This window comes from Ursus americanus, chromosome 12, assembly GCF_024610735.1.
Source record: "Ursus americanus isolate L20-20 chromosome 12, mUrsAme1.1.p, whole genome shotgun sequence".
NCBI lineage: Eukaryota > Metazoa > Chordata > Mammalia > Carnivora > Ursidae > Ursus > Ursus americanus.
In genome coordinates, this window is record NC_142138.1 from 10,530,826 (window position 1) to 10,553,266 (window position 22,441).

Here is a 22,441-nt window from a genome sequence, read left to right on the forward strand (position 1 = left end):
ATTTTTATTTTTTTATTTTAAAATATTTTATTTATTTATTTGAGAGAGAGAGAGAGAGAGCATGAGCGGGGTGGACGGGCAAAGGGAGAGGGAGAGGCAGACTCCCTGCTGAGCAGGGAGCCTGACATGGGGCTCGATCCCAGGACCCCGGGATCATGACCTGAGCTGAAGGCAGACACTTAACCGACTGAGCCACCCAGGTGCCCTTGTTTTGCTTTTAAGGAACTAATATTTAATAATTCTCCAGGGGAATAAATGGTATTCTGTTTTAACCCCCTACTGGGTGTACTGCAATTCAATTCTGTCACTAACCACTCGAGTTGATGCAGACCGCCTGAATTAAGGACGTAGTCCTCCACTATACTCCCCTCACTTAAGATGCCAGCCACAAGTAGGGTCCCCAGGCCACCTGTGCTTCTGACCAACTGACTAAATTCAGGGGTTTCCATGATTGCTCATGTTTGATAATTCACTAGTGTTACTCACAGAACTGAGGAAAGTATTATACTTATGATTACAGTATTATTATAAAGGATACAACTCAGGAACAGCCAAATAAAGAGGTACATAGGGTAAAGTCTGAGAGAGTTCCTAAAGCTGAGCTTCTGTACCCTCTTTCCATGGAGTCAGGACACATCACTCTCCTGATATAGGAAGGTACGCACCAACCAGGAAGCTCCAGCAAGCTTCAGTGTCCAGAGTTTTTATTGGGGCTCTATTATGCAGACCTACTTGATTAAATCATTGGCCACATGACTGAACTCAGTCTCCAGCTCCTCCCTTCTCCTCAGCCGTCAAAGTGGCTCAAAAGTCCTAACCCTGTATTCACATGGTTGGTGTTTCTGGTGACCAGCCCCTGTATGCCAACCCCCCCCCCCCTTAACAAGGGTCCACTATGAGTCACCCTATTAGCATAACAAAGACAGTCCTGTAACTCAGGAAATTGCAACGGTTTTAGAAGCTCCATGCTAGGAACCCAGGACAAGGATTAGACAAATTTTTTTTATTATACAGCATATGGTATTTTGGAGATTGGATTTTTAAAAACTTCAGTCAAACAACTTATATTAAAGGTTGAAACTGTTCATAAAAGCCTGTCTTTTGGTTGTAAAAAGAATATTTACATGTTATTCTCTGACTTTTGGATCAGAATATTTTCAACAAAATTGTAATTGCTACCTCATATTCTGTAACTACTTATTTTGTTTTTAGGAATTCCCAGTTCCAACAGGAATACAGTTTAGAGGAAGTGATGACATCTCGAACAGTTTTTGATTATTTGACTGTCTTACAATGTTGGTAAGAAAAACCACATTTTAATATTTATTTATTTATTTATTTATTTAAAAGATTTATTTATTTATTTGAGAGAGGTGGGGGAGGGAGGAACAGAGAAAGAATCTTCAAGCAGGCTCCCTGCTGAGTGCAGAGCCTGACATGGAGCTAGATCCCACAACCCATGAGATCATGACTGGAGCTGAAACCAAGCGTCGAATACTCAACTGACTGAGCCACCCAGGTGCCCCCATATTTTAATATTTAATAGAGAAAAATAATTGCTCCCTCCCCCCGCCTTAGGTAAACCTTAGGCTTTGTGTCTGGGTAAATCTGTATCTGTATCTGCTTCTGTAGCACTCCTGCAAATGTGGTCCTCACTCTGGATTGAAGACCCTTACTTCCTATTCATATCTAGAGACAGACTGTCTTTTCTCTTGGAAAATTATGTATTTTATTTCCTTCTTTCCTGAGTTCTACCTACTTTTTAAAAATTGCATTTTATTCATGTAAATATGACTTAGGAGGCCAGTGGAGTCCAGAGTTTCTCCCTTGAGCATTTTGTTTTCTCTGCTGTATGCTTCTACCTTAGGAAATGTTATTCAGTTATAGTAACTAGAGTAAATGTGAAACAAGAAAAATGAAAAACAAGAAAAACAAGAAAAAGTAGTTCTAATCATGGTAATAGTTAAATCTTGATAATTGCTTGACAATATCTGTCTCCCAGAAGATGGAATTAGTACTTCAGAGCTCCTGCCTGTGCCCAGTTATCACCTGGAAGATATTGGCTAGGATGGGGTTAACTTTTATCTGTTGCAATATGAAGGTCTGCCCATTTATAAAGACCAGCTGAACTCAGAGAAGGCTTTTTGTGTTTGCCACTTTCTTCACAGCTAGCTATAAGGAAAAGAGCTATTTTGAGGAGATCACCAAAGTCTTAACTAAACCACTTTCTGGTTTGGACTTTCTGGTATCTTGTATCCCATCCCTTCCCAGTTTTCAAAAGGATTCCATGACTGGTTATTTGGGAGGTAGGAAAGCTGGAGCTAGTTAGGCCTCTAGTAGAGTTTTTATTGTAGTAGGATAAGAATAACCGTGTGGACTCCTCTCGAGTCATTATAAGATGCCTTATGCATCTGCAGAGGCTAATCCAGGATTCCTTGCAGTAAGAACTTTTTGGGAGAGACTCTTAGAGACCAAACAGTGACTGATAGCATTTAAGTTCTTGATAGAGGTTTAGTCCTCAAGTCAGGAAGCATGTATAATTTTTTTTTTAAGATTTTATTTATTTATTCGACAGAGATAGAGACAGCCAGCGAGAGAGGGAACACAGCAGGGGAGTGGGAGAGGAAGAAGCAGGCTCCCAGCAGAGGAGCCCGATGTGGGACTTGATCCCGAACACCGGGATCACGCCCTGAGCCGAAGGCAGACGCTTAACGACTGCGCTACCCAGGCGCCCCGAGCATGTATAATTTTTAACTGTAGATTTCACAATGAAGACAGTGCAATGACTGGCAAGCATCCTCAGTGTTTCTTTCCACATAGAAAGAACTCCTAGTCTATAATCCTAGGATGGAGGCATACTGGGTGTAAATAATTGTTTTACCTCCGCTTAGTCCCACGTCAGATGGTGCTGCAGCGGCGGTTTTGGCTAGTGAAGTATTTGTACGGAAGTATGGCCTGGAATCCAAAGCTGTGGAAATTTTGGCACAAGAGATGGTAACTGATTTGCCAAGTTCATTTGAAGACAAAAGCATTATTAAAATGGTATGTCTGAGATTTTTTGTTGTTGTTGTTAAGTTCGGTTAGCCAACATATAGGGTATGTCTGAGATTCTGTTTTATTTATCAATTGAGGGATTTCTGTTTAGAAATTTCAAGGTGACATCATGTTGTCATTTGCTCTAGAAATTATTTACTTGAAAAAAAAATCAGTCCAGAAAATATAATATTAGAACCCATCCTTAGGAATCTGTTTAGGGAAAAAAACTGATGAGAACATATGCTTCTTGTGATAGAGCCCCGCATGCATTTTTAACTAACTAGATGTGCTGTTATGGTGGGCCTTTTTCTTTTTGAGTTCACTGGTTATGCCCAGCGTTCCTTTCTTACACAGGTAAGGGAAAAACAAGGATATTTTCAGGGAACTTTCTTGACCCTTAGCACTTTAAAAGTCCTGATTAAAGATTAAGTAAATATGGAGGAAGTTAAAAAATGAGAATTCAGACCTAGAGTTAGTTGAATATTTGAAGATACACACATATATATTAAAGAAATGCAAAGATGCTTATATACATGCATATATAACAATCGTAAGGTAATTAGAGTTTACAAAATGATATTGCAACAATGCTTTGAATTTGAAAATGTCTCTGTAATTTGCCCAAGATCACAAATCTGGGATTTGGCTGAGATAGAACATCTCAGGTTTTCTGATTACAGTACATTTACACCACAATTTTATTCTTTGGAGAAAAGTTGACTTGTTATTATCTGAGATCAAAGGGGTGCAAGGATTTGGAAAAAATTGTATCCTATATGATTTTTTTAAAAATGAAGATTGTTTATTTTCATGTAGAAATTCCTCATAGTTTTTAGTGCATCTGAGTCATAATGATCTATTGATCAATCCCTCCAGCCTATTTACCACAACAGCATATTGTGGTTTGATAGAGTTTTTACAACTGCACAAGATATGACCTGAGAAATTGTAAGTGCTTTTATATATCTTATTTAAATTCTGTTCTTTATAGTGCAGAATTTAATATGTACATTCTCCATCCTGAATATTCTTTTATTTGGACTTTCTATGTAATATAGAATCAACTGAGATTTCAATATGTGCACTCAATTTTCAGCTGTAAAGGTTATACATATTAATCTCTTATAAAACTTATATAAAAGTCCCAGTTTTGATACCCTTAATTTATTTATATGTGGTTTTGGTTTTAGGTTGGCTTCGATATGACTAAAGAAGCTGCCAGAAAGTGCTATGAGAAATCTGGCCTAAGACCAAGTGATATTGATGTTATAGAACTTCATGATTGCTTTTCTGTCAATGAACTCCTTACTTATGAAGCACTGGGACTCTGTCCAGAAGGTAATATCTTTGGTGAGATGCAGATTAACTTTGTAAATTTCACTGAGGAAATTTCATTTTTGCCATTAAAAAGAGGTATTCACTAATTGCCTTTACCTCCATGTTGGCTCTGCCATACTGTGCAAAGTGAATGTAAGCTATTTTGATACTAGAATTTTTAGAACATGTAGTCTTGGACAATACCAACACTGAGGTAACAGATTATACAAATAATTTGTATTAGGTAAATCACGGGTACTTAGAATGAACTGTTAAGTAAAAAAAAAAAAAAAAAGATAAAAATTACATATCCCGAATATTACAATCCCAAATATTTCATATTGTGTTTGAATAAAGACTTTCAGAAAGGAGAATGGAAAAATTCGATGTTGAGATCTGGAGGATTTTTTTCTTTTCATTTCCAAAGCGGTTGTATTATTTTTCATTAACATCAGTAGTATATGAGAGTTTTAGTTGCTTCACATCCTCATGAACAGTTTTAAACATTTCAGCCACTGAAAAGAGTATTGTGTGTCCTGCAGCAATCGGATAAGAAAAAGAAATAAAAGACATCCAGATTGGTAAGGAAGAAGTAAAACTGTCACTATTCACAAATGACATGATACTATATATAGAATACTCTGAAGACTCCACTAAAAAAAAAAAACACCAAAAACTATTAGAACTGATAAATGAATTCAGGAAAGTTGCAGGATACAAAATTAATATACATAAATCTGTTGCATTTCTATACCCTAATAATGAAGTAGCAGAAATAGAAATTAAGGAAACAATTCCATTTAAATTATACCAAAAAAACCCCAAACCTAGGAATACATTTAACCAAGGAGATGAAAGTGTTTTATACTCTGAAAACTATAAGACATGGATGAAAGAAATTGAAGATGACACAAACAACTGAAGAGATATACCATGCTTATGGATTGGAAGAATTAATATTGTCAAAATATCCATACTACCTGAAGAAATCTATAGATACAATGCAATCCTTATCAAAATACCAATAGTGTTTTTCACAGAACTAGAACAGATAATCCCTAAAATTTATATAGAACCACAAAAGACCCCAAATAGCCAAAGCAGCCTTGAGAAAGAAGAACAAAGCTGGAGGTATCACAATCTCAGATTTCAAGATATACTACAAAGTTATAATAATCAAAACAGTATGGTATTGGCAGAAAAATAGGCACATAGCTCACTGAACAGGAGAGCCCAGAAATAAACCCACACTTGTATGGTCAATTAATCTACAGCAAAGAAGGCAAGACTATATAATTGGAAAAGACAGTCTCTTAGATAAGTAGTGCTGGGAAAACTGAACCACTGTCTTATACCATACACAGAAATAAACTCAAAATGGATTAGAGACCTAAAGTTGAGACCTGAAACCATTAATCTTTTAAAAGAAAACATAGGCAGTTAGCAACATTTTTATGGATATGTCTCCTCAGGGAAGGGAAACAAAAGCAACAATAAACTGTTGAGACTACACCAAAATTAAGCAAAGGAAACTATTAACAAAACAAAATGGCAGCCTTCTGGATGGGAGAAGATATTTGCAAATGATATATCTGATAAGGGGTTAATATCCAAAATATATAAAGAACTTACACAACTCAACATCAAAACCCCCAAATAATCCAATTGAAAAATGGGCAAAGGACCTGAATAGACATTTTTCCAAAGAAACATACAGATGGGCAATAGATACATGAAAAGATGCTGAACATCGGTAATCATCAGGGAAATGCAAATTAAAACCACAATTAGTCAAAATAGCAAATATCAGAAAGATAAATAAGTGTTGGCAAGGATGTAGAGAAAAGGGAATGCTCATGCACTCTTCATGGGAATGTAAATTGGTACAATCACTGTGGAGACAGTATGGAAGTTCCTCAAAAAATTAAAAAAATAGAAATACCATACAATCCAGTAATTCCACTACTAGGTATTTAGCCAAAGAAAGCAAAAACACTAATGAGAAAAGATATTTGCACCCCTTATGTTTATTGCAGTGTTATTTACTACAGCCACAATACGGGAACAACCTGTGTCCATCAATAGATGACTGGATAAAGATGCGGGGGGTGTATGTTGGGGGGAGGGTATCTGTGTATGCACACACAATGGAGTATTACTCAGCCATGAAAAAAGAATGAGAGCTTGCCATTTGTGACAACATGGATAGATGGAGAGGGTATTATGCTAAGTGAAATAAGTCAGACAGAGAAAGTCTGTAGTTTTCTTCTTTCCCTGGTTTTGGCATTAAAGTTATGCTGGTCTCAGAAAACAAACTGAGCAGTGACTATTCATTCTGTATGTTCTGAAAAAGTTTGTGTAGATTAGTGTTAGTTCTTTCTTGACTGTCTCATTGAATTTACCAGTATAATCAAGTGCTTTTCAGTTTTCTTTTGGGGGAAGTTTTTGATAAGTTAAAATTGGTTAATAGAGATGTGCCTATTCAGATTTTCTGTTTCTTCCAGTGTCTGTCAGTTTTTGTAAGTTATATTTTTAAAGATAAAAATAAAGATAAATAATAATAATCCATAATAAAGATAAATTCCCATTTCATTTAAGTTATCAAATTTATTGGCTGAAATTGTGCAAAGTATTCTCTTATTATTCTTTTAATTTCTATAGGATCTATGGTCATAACTTCTTTTTTATTCCTTGCATTGGTGATTGGTGTTCTTTTTCCTTTTTTTTCTTGATCTGGCTAGCTAGAAGTTTGTCAGTTTGTTGGGCTTTACAAAGATTAAGCTTTGGCTTTGTTAATTTTCTTTATTGTCTGTTTTTTCCATTTCATTGATTTCTGCTCTTTTTTCCCCCCCTTCCTTTAACTTACTTTGGGTTTACTTTGGTTTTCTTTTAAGTTTCTTACAGGAGAACCTTAGGTCATTTATTTTAGATCTTTCTCCTTTTCTAAGTATTTAAAGCTGTATGTTTTCCTCTAAGTAGTATTTTAGCTACCTTCCACAAAATTTGATACATTTCATCATTATTCAGTTCAAAATATATTTTTTAAAGATTTTATTTATTTGTTTGTCAGAGAAGAGAGAGAAAGCACAAGCAGGGGAAGCGGTAGGCAGAGGGAGAAGCAGGCAGAGGGAGAAGCAGTCTCCCCGCTGAGCAGGGAGTCCATCGGAAAACTCCATCCCAGGACTCTGGGATCATGAGTTGAGCCCAAGGCAGACACTTAACCAACTGAGCCACCCAGGCATCCCCAGTTCAAAATATTTTTAATGTTTCTTATAATTTTGTCTTTGACCTGTAAATTATTTAGAAGTGTGCTGTTTAATATCCAGGTATTTGGAATTTTCCTGGATAGCTTACTGTTATTGCTCTCTAATTTAATTCTGCTACAAAGAGAATACACTTTGATTTTGATCCTTTCAAACTTATTGAATTTTATCTTATGGCTCAACATATGGTATATTATTATTGGTGAATTTATCTACTTGGAAAATAATGCAAATTCTGCACTTATTAGATGTAGTGTTCTAAACATGTCAATTAAATTGAGATGATGGATAGAATTTTTCAGATCTATGTCTCTAGTGATTTGTTTTTCCGTATCAGTTGCTGAGAGAGGAGTATTAAAATCTCTTCTATTAATTGTGAAATTGTCTCTTTTTCCTTTAGTTCTGTCAATTTTTGCTTTGTTTATTTTGAGGCTCTGTTATAAAGCACAAGCGCATTTATAGTTGTATGTCTTCCATTTTTTCATTATGAAATATCTTGCTTTATGTGTGGTTATAGTCTTTGTTTAGAAGTTCTTTTATCTGACTAAAATAGCCACTCCCGGGGCACCTGGGTGACTTAGTCGGTTGAGGTCTGACTCTGGATTTTAGCTCAGGTCATGATTTCAGGTCGTGAGATTGAGCCCTGCCTCAGGCTCTACACTGAGCGTGGAGCCTGCTTAAGATTCTCTTTCTTCCTCTCGCCCTAGCCCCCCACTCTCTCTCTCTAAAATAAATAAATAAATAAATTAATTAATTAAATTAAATAGCCACTCCAGTCTTCTTATGCTTACTGTTTGCGTGATATATTCTTTTCTATTCATTTGCTCTTAACCTATTTATGTTATTTATCTATCTGTATAAGGTGTGTCTTTTGTAGGCAATAGTGTTTGTTTTTTATCCTTTGTCAATTTCTGCCTTTTAACTGGAGTGTTTAAACCTGTGCTATCTAATACAATAGCTATTAACTATATGTGATCATTGAATCCTTAAAATGTGGCTAGCCCAAATTGAGATGTGCTGTATGAAGTACACATTGGATTTTGAAGACTTAATATGAAAAGTAGAATGTAAGGTATTTTATTAATAATTTTTTCACTACTTACATGTTGAAAATAGTTTGGATATATTGGGTTAAATAAAATGTATATGAAACAAGATATACAATAGAAAATTTCAAAGTACATATGTAATTTGCATTATATTTATTTGACAGTGTGATTTAGATCATTAACATTTAGTGTAATTATTGATATAGTAAGACTAGGTTGACCATTATCTGTTATTTGTTGTCCTCTCTGTTTTTTGTTCTGTTCTCCCTCTCCTGCTTTCTTTTGGATTATTTGAATATTTTTATTATGACTTTTATTTTGTGTATTGGCTTTTTGGCCATATCTCTTTAGTTTTTGTGTTTTTTAATTTCGTTTTGTTTTAGTGGTTGCAGGGTTTCTTGACCTCAACATTGTTGATGAACTAGATTATTCTTAGTCATGGGGCTTATGTATTGTAGGATGTTTAGCAGCATTCCTGGCTTCTGCCCACTAAATGCCAATAGTTGTGACAGTTGTGACAATTAAAAATGTCTCCAGATATTGCCACATGTCCCCTGGGGGAGCCAAATATTTCAGAGTTGAGAACCACTGGTATAGGTGTTATAGTATGCATACCTAATCTTTACAGTCTCTGTAGAGTTAATATTGTACCACCTCACATAAAATGTAGAAACCTTGCAAGCACATGCATCCATTTACCAACTCCTTTCTGCCTCACACCAACCCTTATGTTATAATTGTCATATGTATTGCATCTGTGTACATTCAAAACCCCCACAAAGAGTGTTATAATTTTTGTTTCAACAATTGCACATATTTTAAAGATCTTAGAAGGTTAAAGTTCTATATATTTACCCAGATATTTATCATTTCTGTTGTTCTTTCTCCTCTCTTGCAGATCCATATTTTTCTTTGTTATTATTTCCTTCAGCCAAAAGAATTTATTTTAGCATTTTTTTTTAATAAAGCAAGTCTTCTGGAGATGAATTCTCTTAGCTTTCTTTCATTTGAGAATGTCTTTACTTAGCATTAATTCCTAAAGGAAATTTTTGTTGGATATGGAATTCTGGAATGGCAGGTCTTTTCCTTTAGCAGTTAAAGCATGTGTTTTACTCCCTGGCCTACATTGTTTCAAATGACAAGTACTTTAAGCAGTTCAAATGTGTTGTATTTAGGTGTGGGTTTTCTTTTAATTTATTCTGCTTTGGGTTTTCTGAGCTGCTTTTTTTTTTTTTTTTTTAAAGATTTTATTTATTTATTTTTTGATAGAGAGAGAGACAGCCAGCGAGAGAGGGAACACAAGCAGGGGGAGTGGGAGAGGAAGAAGCGGGCTCCCAGTGGAGCAGGGAGCCTGATGTGGGGCTTGATCCCAGGACCCTAGGATCACACCCTGAGCCGAAGGCAGAAGCTTAATGACTGAGCCACCCAGGCACCCCTCTGAGCTTCTTGAGTCTGTAAAATTCACCAAATTTGGGTAGTCTCTAACCATTATTTCTTTAAGTATTTTTTTCTGCCCCTTTTTTTTCCTTCTTCTTCTAGGATTCCAATGATGCATGTATTAGACCTTTTAATATTGTCCCACAGGTCCCTGGGGCTCTGTTTATTTTTAAATCCCTTTTCTCTCTGTTCTTCAGATTTGGTAATTTATACTGATATATCTTTAAATATACTGACTCCTACTTCATCCTCTTTCTGCTCTGGAACCCATCTCTAGTGAGTGAGTTTTTTATTTTAAATATTGCATTTTCAATTCTAAGATTTGCATTTGGTTCATTTCATAGGTTCCATTTCTTTGCTGAGAACTCGTATCTTTTATTCATTTTTACTGTGTTTTCTTTACCTCACAGTCCAAACAGTTATTTTTGTCTTCATCTGGTAATTCTATGATTTGGGGCTTCTCGAGTTTTGCATCTGTTGATTATCTTTTCCCTTGAGAGCTGGTCACACTCTCCTTTTCCTGGTTCTTTTTTGTATTAATTTTGGTTTGTATTGAGGATAGGTGATTGTTACCTGTATCGATCCTCTAGAGAATGTTCATGTTTTTGTTTTAGCAAGCAGTCAACCCAGTTGTATCAGACACCTTCTGTCTTGCCTTCTTTGGGTCATAGTTAATGTCTCTGTTCAGTTCTCCAAGCCTTTGCTGTGCTGCTTTGGGTCTGTCCTATGCATGCTTAGTTCAAGAGTGAGCCTGAGATTTCTAAGTCCATACACAGAAATAAGGGATCCTCTTTTCTGGCTCTTTCTGCTGTGAGCTTTCTCTCTTACTCCCTGACCTGTGTGGATTTCTTTTCCTGGTCTGTCTGGTTAGAAAGATGGGGTTTTTGTTAGAATTTCAGTTACCTGTGCTGCCGTCCTGCCAGTCTGCTCCAGGACTGTGCTCACCCTTAGAACAAAGCTGTTAAGAGAGCCTAAAAAGAGGAAACTTGGAACTCATCCTTGTACAGGAGCTTCTCCAACTTTTAACTCCCTCCACGATTCCCCTCCTTTTGTTTACTTTTCAGAGTCTTCAAGTAGTTGTTTTTTGTATTTATCCAGTGTTTCCAGTTGTAAACAGTAGGAGACACAGGCTATAGTGAATATATGCTGCCTTATCAACCCAATTTCAAGGTTTTAAATCTGTGTATATTTTGACATATGACGGTGTTTTATAAAATTATATCCCTAGCTTAAACCACTTCCCTGATCTTTAAACTCATATGTCCAGCTGCCTAATTTTCATGGTGTTTTTTTTTCTGATATGTCATTAACATCTCAAACCTAAGTCCAAATTGAGCTTTTGATGTGACCCAAACCTCTTCCTTCCTCAGTCTTTCCCATCCTCCAGTTGCTCCAGTTCCTCTCTTTCTGTCTCGCAACTCCCATTGAATCCATTTCTAAGTCCTATTGGCTATGGACTCTACCTTCTAAATATATCCAGAATACAACCATATCTTACCACTCTTTATCACTAACAGCCTAGTCCAGACCACCATTGTTTCTCATTTACATTATTATAGTAGTTTCGTAACTGGTCTGCTTCTGCCATGTCTCCTTACAGTCTATTCTCTATAATGAATCTTTAATGATCCTGTTAAAAGCATACAGCAGATCAATGTCATTCCTCTGTTCATCTCATTCAGAAGTGACAGTCAAATGTGATCTGCCCTGTTTAGTCCCCTTTCCCATCTCTCTGACTTCTACATCTCTGAGCTGTTTTTTGTTTGTTTGTTTGTTTGTTTTTTGCTTTGCGGCAGCTACATTGTCCTCCTTGTTCAAGCACTCTAGGCTTACTCCTAGCTCAGGGCCTTTTTTCAAATATCCATAGGATTTGCTCCTTTATTCCCTTTAGGCCTTTGACCAATTGTCACCTTCTCAGTGGAAGCCTTCTCCAATCACTTCGTTTAAGATGTGACCTCCTTACCTCTGTCTTTTTTGTCCCAACGCTTCCTGTACTCCCTTTCCTGCCTTTTCCCCCCACTATGTCACTTACTACCACTCTATTATATATTTCACTTACATTACATATTGTCTATCTCTTCCTCACACCTCTCCTGACAATGAAGTAAACTCCATGAGAGCAGAGTTTTTGGCACATAATAGGCATAATAATTGCTTTCCATTTATTTTCTTATCTGTGGTACATAAGAGTGGTCATTATTATACTTTCATCTCTGGATCACTTTTAGTTGTTGAGCTCAAGACAACTTCTCGGTAGAATCTTCTGATATTTAATAGGATTGTATATGTTATAGAAAAAACATGCAGTGAATTATTCATTTCTTGGGGTTGATTTATGTTCAGTCTGCTATTGGTAGAGTAACAATATTTAGGAGTTTTAAAAGCCGTAATAGCAGGTAGAATACCTGTTATGACCAGAGCCTTGTATCAGGTTCTGTGTGAGAAACCAAAAAATAAACAAATGCCTCAATAGATGGTTTTTAATCTACAACCTAGACTTAAAGTAAACTTAGAAGTGTTAGTCATAGGGACTCCTGGCTGACTCAGTCAGAGGAGCATGTGACTCTTGATCTTGGGGTTGTGAGTTCAAGCCCTAAGTAGAGTGTAGAGGTTACTTAAAAATAAAATCTTTAAAAAAAAAAAAGAAGCATCAGTTATAAAAAATTCTGTGATTAGTGGGCTTCAGTTTACCAATGGAGAAAACTCTTTGGTTTTTAAAGGCAGTACAATATATTGGTTAAGAACACAGGCTATGGATCCAGGCTGCCTGATAATTCATCCCCGATCAATCCCCTGCTGTTGCCTTGGGCTGGTTACTTAAGTTCTATGTGTCTGTTTCCTCATCTATAAAATGGGAATGGTAATACCTACTTCTCATAGTTGAGGATTAAATTATGTAAATGTATGGAAAGTAATTAGAACAAGGCCTGACACAGAGTGAGTACTTCAAAGTTATTAGCCACCTCTGACAGCATCACAACCTTTATCATCTTTCTTTGGAGATCGCACTTCATTATATGGATAGAAGAATATTTCATACAATGCATGCATTTTAATGTACTTCTTCACCACCTGGAAGTATGACCAGAGAATTGATAGGAGTGTTGAAATCACTAAGCATGTAATTTTCATTTTCTTTTAAGCTTACATTTATGGCTTAACAGTATTTTCAGCCACTTCCCTTCATTTCATGTCCCCTAGCCTTTCCCCATCCCCTATACTCTCCCCTCTGTTTGCTAAGAATGTTAATATAGCATATAACAGTGTAATTGAAAATGGAAATGGGGACGCCTGGGTGGCTCAGTTGGTTAAGCATCTGCCTTTGGCTCAGGTCATGATCCCAGAGTCCTGGGATTGAGCCCCCATGCCCCGCATCTTTTGGGCTCCCTGCTCAGTAGAGAGTCTGCTTCTCCCTCTTCCCCTCTGCCTTTCCCCACCCCTGCTTGTGCTGTTTCTCTCTTTCTGTCTCTCAAATAAATAAATAAAATCTTTTAAAGAATGGAAATGAATGTATTGGGTGAAATTATGGATTTTTAAAGCTGATATAATTACTTTAATTATAGTATTGTATCTAGTTTCATTCTTCAGGTGCTCTGAATCTCTATTATAGTTGTAGTAATTTTGGAAGCCAGTGAGGAGAAACTAAGCTCTGTTTCATCCATGAAATGTTCTGAAAATATAAACCTTTGTTACTCAATATTTATTATATAACTTTTTTTTCTTTTTTAGAGAGAGAGCATGAACAAGGGGAGATGGGTTGGGGGAGAGGGAGAGAGAGAATCTTAAGCAGGCTCCATGCCCAGTGTGGAGCCGGATGCTGGCTCCATCTCACAACCCTGAGTTCATGATGTGAGCTGAAATCAAGAGTTGCCACTTAACCAACTGAGCCACCCAGGCGCCCCTATTATGTAACTTTTAGAAGTGCTTATATCAATTTAATGTGTGAGCTGTTAAGAAATGTTTGCTATAAGAAAATCTTGGCTATATTGAATTAAAAAAATAAAGCATATCATTTGGTCCAGTTTTTTTTTTTTTTTTTTTAAGTAGGCTCCACACCCAGTACGGAGCCTAATGTGGGGCTTAAACTCACAACCCTGAGATCAACACTTGAGCTGAGACAGAGTCAAGGCACTTAACTGAGCCACCCAGGCACCCCTGGTCCAATGTTATTTTTAACGTTCACGAATATTATTTTTCTTTCTTTAGGACAAGGTGGAAAACTGGTTGATAGAGGAGATAATACATATGGAGGAAAGTGGGTCATAAATCCTAGTGGCGGATTGATTTCAAAGGGACATCCACTGGGAGCTACAGGTAATACTACACATAGATTTTCTAATTTTTTTGTTATCATTTTTGACATAAGTATGAATGCTTTAGCCATCGATTTGAATGAAAGATTGTATTCTCTGAACCTTGTAGCCAGTGCTTTAAGTGATCGTTTAGTACAGTATTTTTAATTTTCCTGTAAGTATAGTGTGCTTCAATAATAGCTGATGAGAATTTGAATTAGTTGAAACTCTAAATTCAACAGTATATATATTTTAAAAGTTTGATTATTTTCAAATAGGTATACAATTTAACTTAAAATGTTTCCAAATAGAGATCTTGCTAGACCTGCCGGATAAGAATAATTTGAAATGAGCACATTATTTGTATATAGTTGTATATATCGTTGGTGTTACATGGAAATTTTTTTCTCTTGAGAGAACTGGACTAGAAGTTATGAAATAAGAATTTTACTGTGGCTTTACTGCTGACTGGCCATGTGACTATTTTGATTAATTAATTAGTCAGTTAATCACTTTGACTCTTAGTTTCCTTAATTGTAAAATGAAATTGTACAAAGAAGTTTATAAAATAACTTAGCACTAAAATCTGGGATTTATTGCTATGAAGATAGGTGAGCTTTGTATTTTTTTCATGTTGTCTTATATATGAATTAAAATTTTTATAAATTATTGCAAATTCCAAAATAGAAAAGTTAGAATTAATGGTGTCTTCATTATAGCAATTATCTTTGGTTTGTTTCTGTTTATGACTGAAATTTAGTAAGCTTATAATCTAGTAGAGAAAATAGATGTACGTAGTTAAGAATAAGAGATAGGTGGACAGGTACGTACACATAGATAGTTGCAGTATAATGTGCCACCTTGCTATTTATTTTGTCTTGTTTGTTCTTTGGGTCCTTTATCTTTTTCATGCTATCTTTTTATTAATTGGGTATTTTATAGTATTTTATTTTCTCTCTTCTGTTGAATTATTTCCTTTTCTTATTTTTTAGTGGTTGCTCTAGGATCTACCACAGGCATCTTCAAGTTAACCAGAGTCTACTTTCAATTAATGTTATGCCATTTCACATATGATGTAAGGGATTTTTACAACAGCATATATCCATGCACTTCTGAATATATTGTAAACCCTGCAGTATACTGTTGTTATTATTTCACTAAACAATTTAATGTATTTCAAAGTAATCTGCAAATGAGGGGATGAGAGTAATATCATTGGGAGTGATGGAATAACAACATTTGACAAATACTCTGCTTTATAAAAGTTCCAAGAACACTTGTAAAAATTGTCAATATCAAGTTTTTACAGAACTTTGGAAATTAACCAAAGACTTACAGCAATCTGGGGGAACATTTTTAAAAACAAACATTTTTAAAAACAAGAATACTCAGCTTTATGGGATTTTGACTTGCTCTAATACCACCCACACCCCTTTCCCCAGCTCCATGGTAGTCTTGAAAACAAGAGCCTGCAATCATGGTAAAAACCAGCAGCCTAGCCAACACTGGAGGAGTCAAATGAACTGGGAGCTCTTTCAAAGCCCTGTTTTCAGGGAGTTGTCATTATTTGACCTGTCTGGCAGTTTCCTGGTGAACCATTCTTAAAAGACGTGTCTTTATGTAACCTGACAGAGAAATGCACAGTGCAAACAGAATTTTCTTCAGAGTCATTTGTTGAAAACAATTAGCAACAACTGGCTTAAAAACATAGCTAACATAGCTGCCTGAGGTGCTGATAACAATTGGGGCAAACAACCCAACAAAAAACTTAAAAAGCTGAGGAATGAGATGTCTGTAAGGGTCTTTGAAAAGATCGGACATATCCCTGGGAATCTAGAACACCAAGTACATACATACAGCCATGTGTATGTTCAAGGCTGTCTGCATGCTCGGAAAAGACCTGAGAAGGTCCTAACCTTTATCTCTGGCTAACCTTGGGGCTCTGTGTAAGCAGGAAGTAGAGGCTAAGGTGAAGTTGTAAACTGCCTAGCTGAGTACCCCTACACACACACAGCCTCAGGAAAGACTGAGAGACTTACTAGTTCTAAACATTAAGAAAATCTCTGTCCAGCCATTAGCTAACCACCAAGCTAACCAAGAACAGAATTTAGTGGTCAAATGTGACAAAGAATACAGACTTTACAGAATTAGTTTGGTAAAATCACTAGGCCAACAACAACAACAAACTCTGGGCAAGGGGAAGAATCTGATTTCTAGAGCTGCCACATTATATTATTTAAAATACCCAGTTTTCAACAAAAAACTATAAGACATGCAATGAAACAAGAAAGAATGGCCCATATACAGGGGGGAAAAGCAGTTCATAGAAACTGAGGTAGCTCAAACATTGGATTTACTAGACAAAGACAACGATCTACTTAACTATGTTCAAAGAATTAAAGGAAACTATATATAAAGAACTAAAGGAAAATATCACAATATATCACCAAATAGAGAATATCCTTTAATAGGTAGAAATGATAGGAAAGAACCAAATAAATTCTGGCATTGAGAATTATAGTAACTGGAATGAAAAATTCACTAGAGGGGATCAACACCAAATTTGAGCAGGCAGAAGAAAAAAATCAGTAAACTTTAAGGTAGGTCAATTGAAATTATCCAGGCTGAGAAACAGAAAAAAAAAAAAAAAAAAAAAGAATGAAGAAAAATGAACAGAGCCTCAGAGAGCTGTAGGGCCCAGCAACTCTAACAACATACACATAATAATGGCCCCAGAAGGAGAGGAAAGAAAGGGACAGAGAGAATATTTGAAGAAATGATGGCTGATAACTCCCCAAACTTGAGGGAAAAAAATTTATATACATGTCCAAGAAGTTCAACAAATTTCAGGTAGGAATACCTCAAAGGGATTTATACTTAGACATACCATAATCAAACTGTTGGAAACAGAATATTGAAAACAAGAACAGAGAAGATTCATCCTGTAGAACCATTCCTCAGTAAGGCTTAAGAGCTGATTTCTTTTCAGAAACCATTGAGGAAGTGTGATGAAAGAAAGTGCCAAGCAAGAATTCTGTGTTCAGTGAAACATCCTTTAAAAATGAAGGAGAAATGAAGACATTCCCACATAAAAATTGAGGGAATTTATCACTAGACCTCCATTATACAAAATACTTTATAAAGAGAGTCATTCAAACTGAAATGAAAGAGCACTAGGCAGTGGAATAAAGGGCATATGAAGAAATAAAGAGCATTGATAAATGTAACTATATTGGTAAAATATAAAGAACAATATAAATGCATTTTTCCTTGTCACATTTCTCCCCTCCTATCCAACTGCGTGAAGCAATAATCTGGGTCAATAGGCATACAATGCATAAAGATATAATTTGTATGACAGTAACAACACAAAGGAGGGTAGAGGGAACAAAAGGGAACAAAATCTTTTTTGTATACTATTGAAATAAAGTTGGTATTAATCCAAACTAGGTTGCTATAAATTGTTAATTGTAATCCCTAGAGCAACAATTAAAAAATAACTTAAAAATATATAGTAAAGATATATAGTGAAAAAATATATAGTAAAATGACAAAGAATGAAAATGTCACACTAAAAAATACCGATTTAACACACAAGAAGGAAATAATGGAGAAATAGAGGGATAAAAAGACAAAATTTTAAGAGAATGGAAAGACAAGCCACAGACTGAGAGAAAATATTTGCGAAAGACATATCTGCTAAAGGACTATTATCTAAAATATACAAAGAACTCTTAAAACTAATCAGTAAGAAAATGAACAATATGATTAAAAATTGGGTAAAAGACTCAGACACCTCACCAAAGATGGTATACAATGGCAAATATGCATATGGAAAGATCTTCAACATCATATGTCATTAGGGAATTGTGAATTAAAACTGCAGGATACCTGTACATATGTATTAGAATCCCCCAAATCCAAAATGGTGACGATACCAAATGTTGGCAAGTTTTTGCAGAATGAAACATGATGAGCACTGACTAATGTATAGACTTGTTGAATCACTATATTATACATCTGAAACTAATACAACACTGTATGTTAATTATACTGGAATTAAAGTGAAAAAACTTAATAAAAAAGAAATGAATCATCCCCCTACCATACAACTCAGTGGGCTCAGCTGATTAAAAAATCAGCGGGCTCAGCTGTGGAAAAGCTGGGCAGGTTATAGGAAACTGAGTCCCAGCCCTTAAAGGTATAGTACAATATACAGCCCCGTGGAGATACAGCATAGAAACAGCGGTTTGAAAAACACCTGGGGTATACAAGAGGGAGATTTATTTACTAATCTCGAAGTGTGTGCTAGAGGGTCAGGGTTCTTTGGGAGACTTCTCTAAGAACAAAAGAGATGGCAGGTGCCATTTCCCTCCTCCATTCCCTGCTCCCCCAAGCCTAGACACGTGGACATCTGTGGGAACCAGCACAGTGCCAACACTCTCCACCTCGCTTGCTAACAGTAGACCTAGTCCCCACAGATATGCCCCCTCCAACCTGGAGATGTAGCTGACTTTCTTAACACACAGAAACAGACACAGAGTTAAACAAAATAAGGAGACAGAGGATATGTCCCAAATGAAAGAACAAGACAAAATCACAGCAAGAGAGCTAAACAAAACAGAGATAAGTAATATGCCTGATAAAGACTTAAAAGTAATGGTTATAAAAATACTCACTGGACTTGAGAAAAGAGTGGAGGACTTCAGTGAGACCCTCAACAGAGATAAAAAACATAAAAAAGAACCAATCAGAGATAAAGAACTCAAAAACTGAAATTAAAAATACACCAGATGGAATAAATAGTAGACTGGAGGGAGCAGAAAAATGGATCAACAACCTGGAGGACAGAATAATGGAAAGCAATCAAGGTGAACAGGAGAGAGGAAAATTATAACAGTAAATGAAAATAGGGAATTCAGTGACTCCCATCAAGTCTAACAACATTTGCATTATAGAGATCTGAGAGGAAGAGAGAGGAAAGGGGACAGAAAATTTATTTGAAGAAATAATAGCTGAAAACTTCCCAAATATGGGGATGGAAACCAGAAATCTAGATCCAGGAGACACAGAGAGCCCCCAGCAAAATCAGTGCAAGGAGGAACACACCAAGACACATAGTAATTAAAATGCAAAAAGTGATAAAGAGAGAATTTTAAAATCATCAAGAGAAAAGAAAGCAATTACATACAAGGGAAACCCCGTAAGGCTGTCAACTGATTTTTCAGCAGAAACTGCAGACCAGAAAGGAGTGGTGTGATATATTCAAAGTGCCGAAAGAAAAAAAACCTGCAGCCAAGAATATTCTATCCAGCAAGGCTATCATTTAGAATAGGAGAGATAAAAAAAATTTTCCAGACAATGAAAAGTTAAAGGAATTCTTGACCACTAAACCAGCCCTATAAGAAATGTTAAAGGGGACTCTTTGAGTGGAAAGGAAAGACCGTAAGTAGGAATAAGAAAAGTAGGAAGCACAAAAGCCCTAAAAATAAGTATATCTATAAGAATCAGTCGAAGGATTCTCAGAATAAAAGAATGTGATGTGACACACTATACCCAAAGTGTGGGGGTGAGGAGAAGAGTAAACAATAGATTCAGACTTAAGTGACAGTGAACTTAGTAAAGACTGCTATATGCATAAGATGTTATATATAAACCTACTGGTAACCACAAATAAAAAGCCAGTAATAGATATGTAAAAATAAAGAGAAAGGAAAAGGAAAGCCAGCAAATCATGAGAGAAGAGAGCAAGAGAAGAAAGGAACAGAGAAGAACTACAAAAACAAACGTTAAACAAGTAACAAAATGGCAATAAGTATATTTAACCTATCAATAATTACTTTAAGTGTAAATGGACTAAACACTTCAATCAAAAGACAGGGTGATGGAATGGATAAAAAAAGCAAGACCTATCTATATGCCACCTACAAGAGACTCGAACACTAATTTGAAAAGATAAATGGACCCCTATGTGTATTGCAGCTTTATATACAATAGCCAGATTATGGGAGCAGCCCAAGAACAAACAGATGGTTGCCAGAGGGTAGGTGGGTGTGGGGATGCGTAAAATAGGTGAAGGGGATTATGAGTAAACTTATTTTTTTTTTTAAGATTTATTTATTTGAGGGAAAGAGAGAGAGCCCAGGAGGTGGGGAGGGGCAGAGTGAGAGGGAGAGAGAGTCTTTTAAGCAGACTCCATGCTGAGTACAAAGCCTGACATGGGGTTTGATCTCACGACCCTGAGATCAGCACCTGAGCCAAAACCAAGAGTTAGACGCTTAACCGACTGAGCCACTCAGGCACCCTGAGAGTAAATATACCTTGATGAGCACTGAGTAATGTGTAGAATTGTTGAATCACTGTATTGTACACCTCTAACTAATACAACACTATATATTAACTATACTGGAATTAAAATTTAGAAAAAGACCAAAAAAAAAAAAAAAGAGTTGCAGTTTACATTAGAGACAGTGATTTAAGTTCTTTCAGACAGCTTCCTCACTCTCATATAAAAAACTTCTTTTCATCAGGAGATGAATGTGGCATTTCAGGTTGCTTTTATTGACACATAGCTTTTTTCTCCTCTGAAGGAACGTATTTTTTATTATAACTAACTTGTTTGCCATTCTGAGATATTTTTGACATTCATTGAAACATTCAGAAATCATGCTTTGTAGTAACAATACAATTTTTCATATCCATATTCTTTCTTAAAATTGAGGTGTAATTTTTCATATAATAAAATACACACTTCTCACAAAACACAATTGTTTATAGCAGCATTATTTATAATAGCCAGAAAGATGAAAGCAACCTAGATGTCTGTCATCAGCTGATGAATGGATAAACAAAATGTGGTATATTCATACAATGGAATATTCTTAGGCCATAAAAGAAATGAAATACTGACAGATGCTAAAACATAAATGAACCTTGACTTCCCTCAAACATCTTCCCCATTCTCCAGATCCTCTCCCTCAGTCTGGCTAAGACTGATCCAGATTTTTCTTATATCAGTAGTTCGTCCTTTGTTATTGCTAAATAGTATTCCATATACCACTTTGTTTATCCATTCTGTTGATGGACATTTGAGTTCCTTCTTGTTTGAGGCCATTATGAATAAGGATGCTATGAACCTGTTTATACAAGTCTATTTGTGGACATACCTTTTGCATTTCTCTTGGGTTAATAACTCAGAGCAAAATGGCTCAGTCAGAGGGGAGATATATTTTTAACTTTGTAAGAAGCTGCCAAATAGTTCTCCAAAGGTTTGTCTTATGGTTTTTAATATTATAGCAGGATGACAAATTTTAACATTTAATATGTCTTTCTCTTCCTTCTTACCTTTAGTTCTATTCCTCAGAGTCAACTTCTTTTACTATTTTGGGGGTATATTCCCTAAGATTGTTATGCTTTAACAAATGCATATTTATATGTGTGTTTATACAATCTTTCTTTTTTTGTTACGAAGTATAGTTGACACATAATGTTACATTAGTTTCAGGTGTACCACATAGTGGTTGGACGAGTCTGTACATTGTGCTTTGCTCACCACAAGTGTAGCTACCATCTGTCGCCATACAACGCTACAGTATCATTGACTGTATTCCCCATGCTGTGCCTTTCATTCCTGTGACTCATTCATTCCCTAACTGGAAGCCTGTCTACCATTCTCCTTCACCCATTTAGCCCACCTCCCCACTCCCTCCCTCTGGCACTGTCAGTTTGTTCTCTGTACATATGGGTCTATTTCTGTTTTTTGTTTGTTCATTTGTTCTGTTTTTTAGATTCCATACATAAGTGGAATCATACGGTATTTGCCTTTCTCTGTTTGACTTATTTCACTTAGCATAATACCTTTTAGGTGTTGTTATTGCAAGTGGCAAGATCTCATCCTGTTTTATGGCTGAGTAATATTCCATGGTGTGTGTGTGTGTGTGTGTGTGTGTGTGTGTGTGTGTGTGTGTATACACACACACACATCTTCATTTTCCATCTATGGATAGACACGTGTTGCTTCCATATTTTGGCTATATACAACCTTTCT

The 22,441-nt window shown here is 36.0% G+C and overlaps 1 protein-coding gene across 1 annotated transcript in view; it reads left to right on the plus strand.

The window, feature by feature from the left end:
* The window catches only part of SCP2 (sterol carrier protein 2), a 115,189-nt gene that overhangs the window by 51,393 nt on the left and 41,355 nt on the right, over window positions 1-22,441 (plus strand). Inside the window, exons 8-11 of the mRNA XM_045799514.2 lie at window positions 1,213-1,299; window positions 2,892-3,042; window positions 4,227-4,374; window positions 14,309-14,416. Coding sequence (XP_045655470.1) covers window positions 1,213-1,299; window positions 2,892-3,042; window positions 4,227-4,374; window positions 14,309-14,416 — 494 coding nt within the window. The remainder of the gene's footprint in view (window positions 1-1,212; window positions 1,300-2,891; window positions 3,043-4,226; window positions 4,375-14,308; window positions 14,417-22,441) is intronic.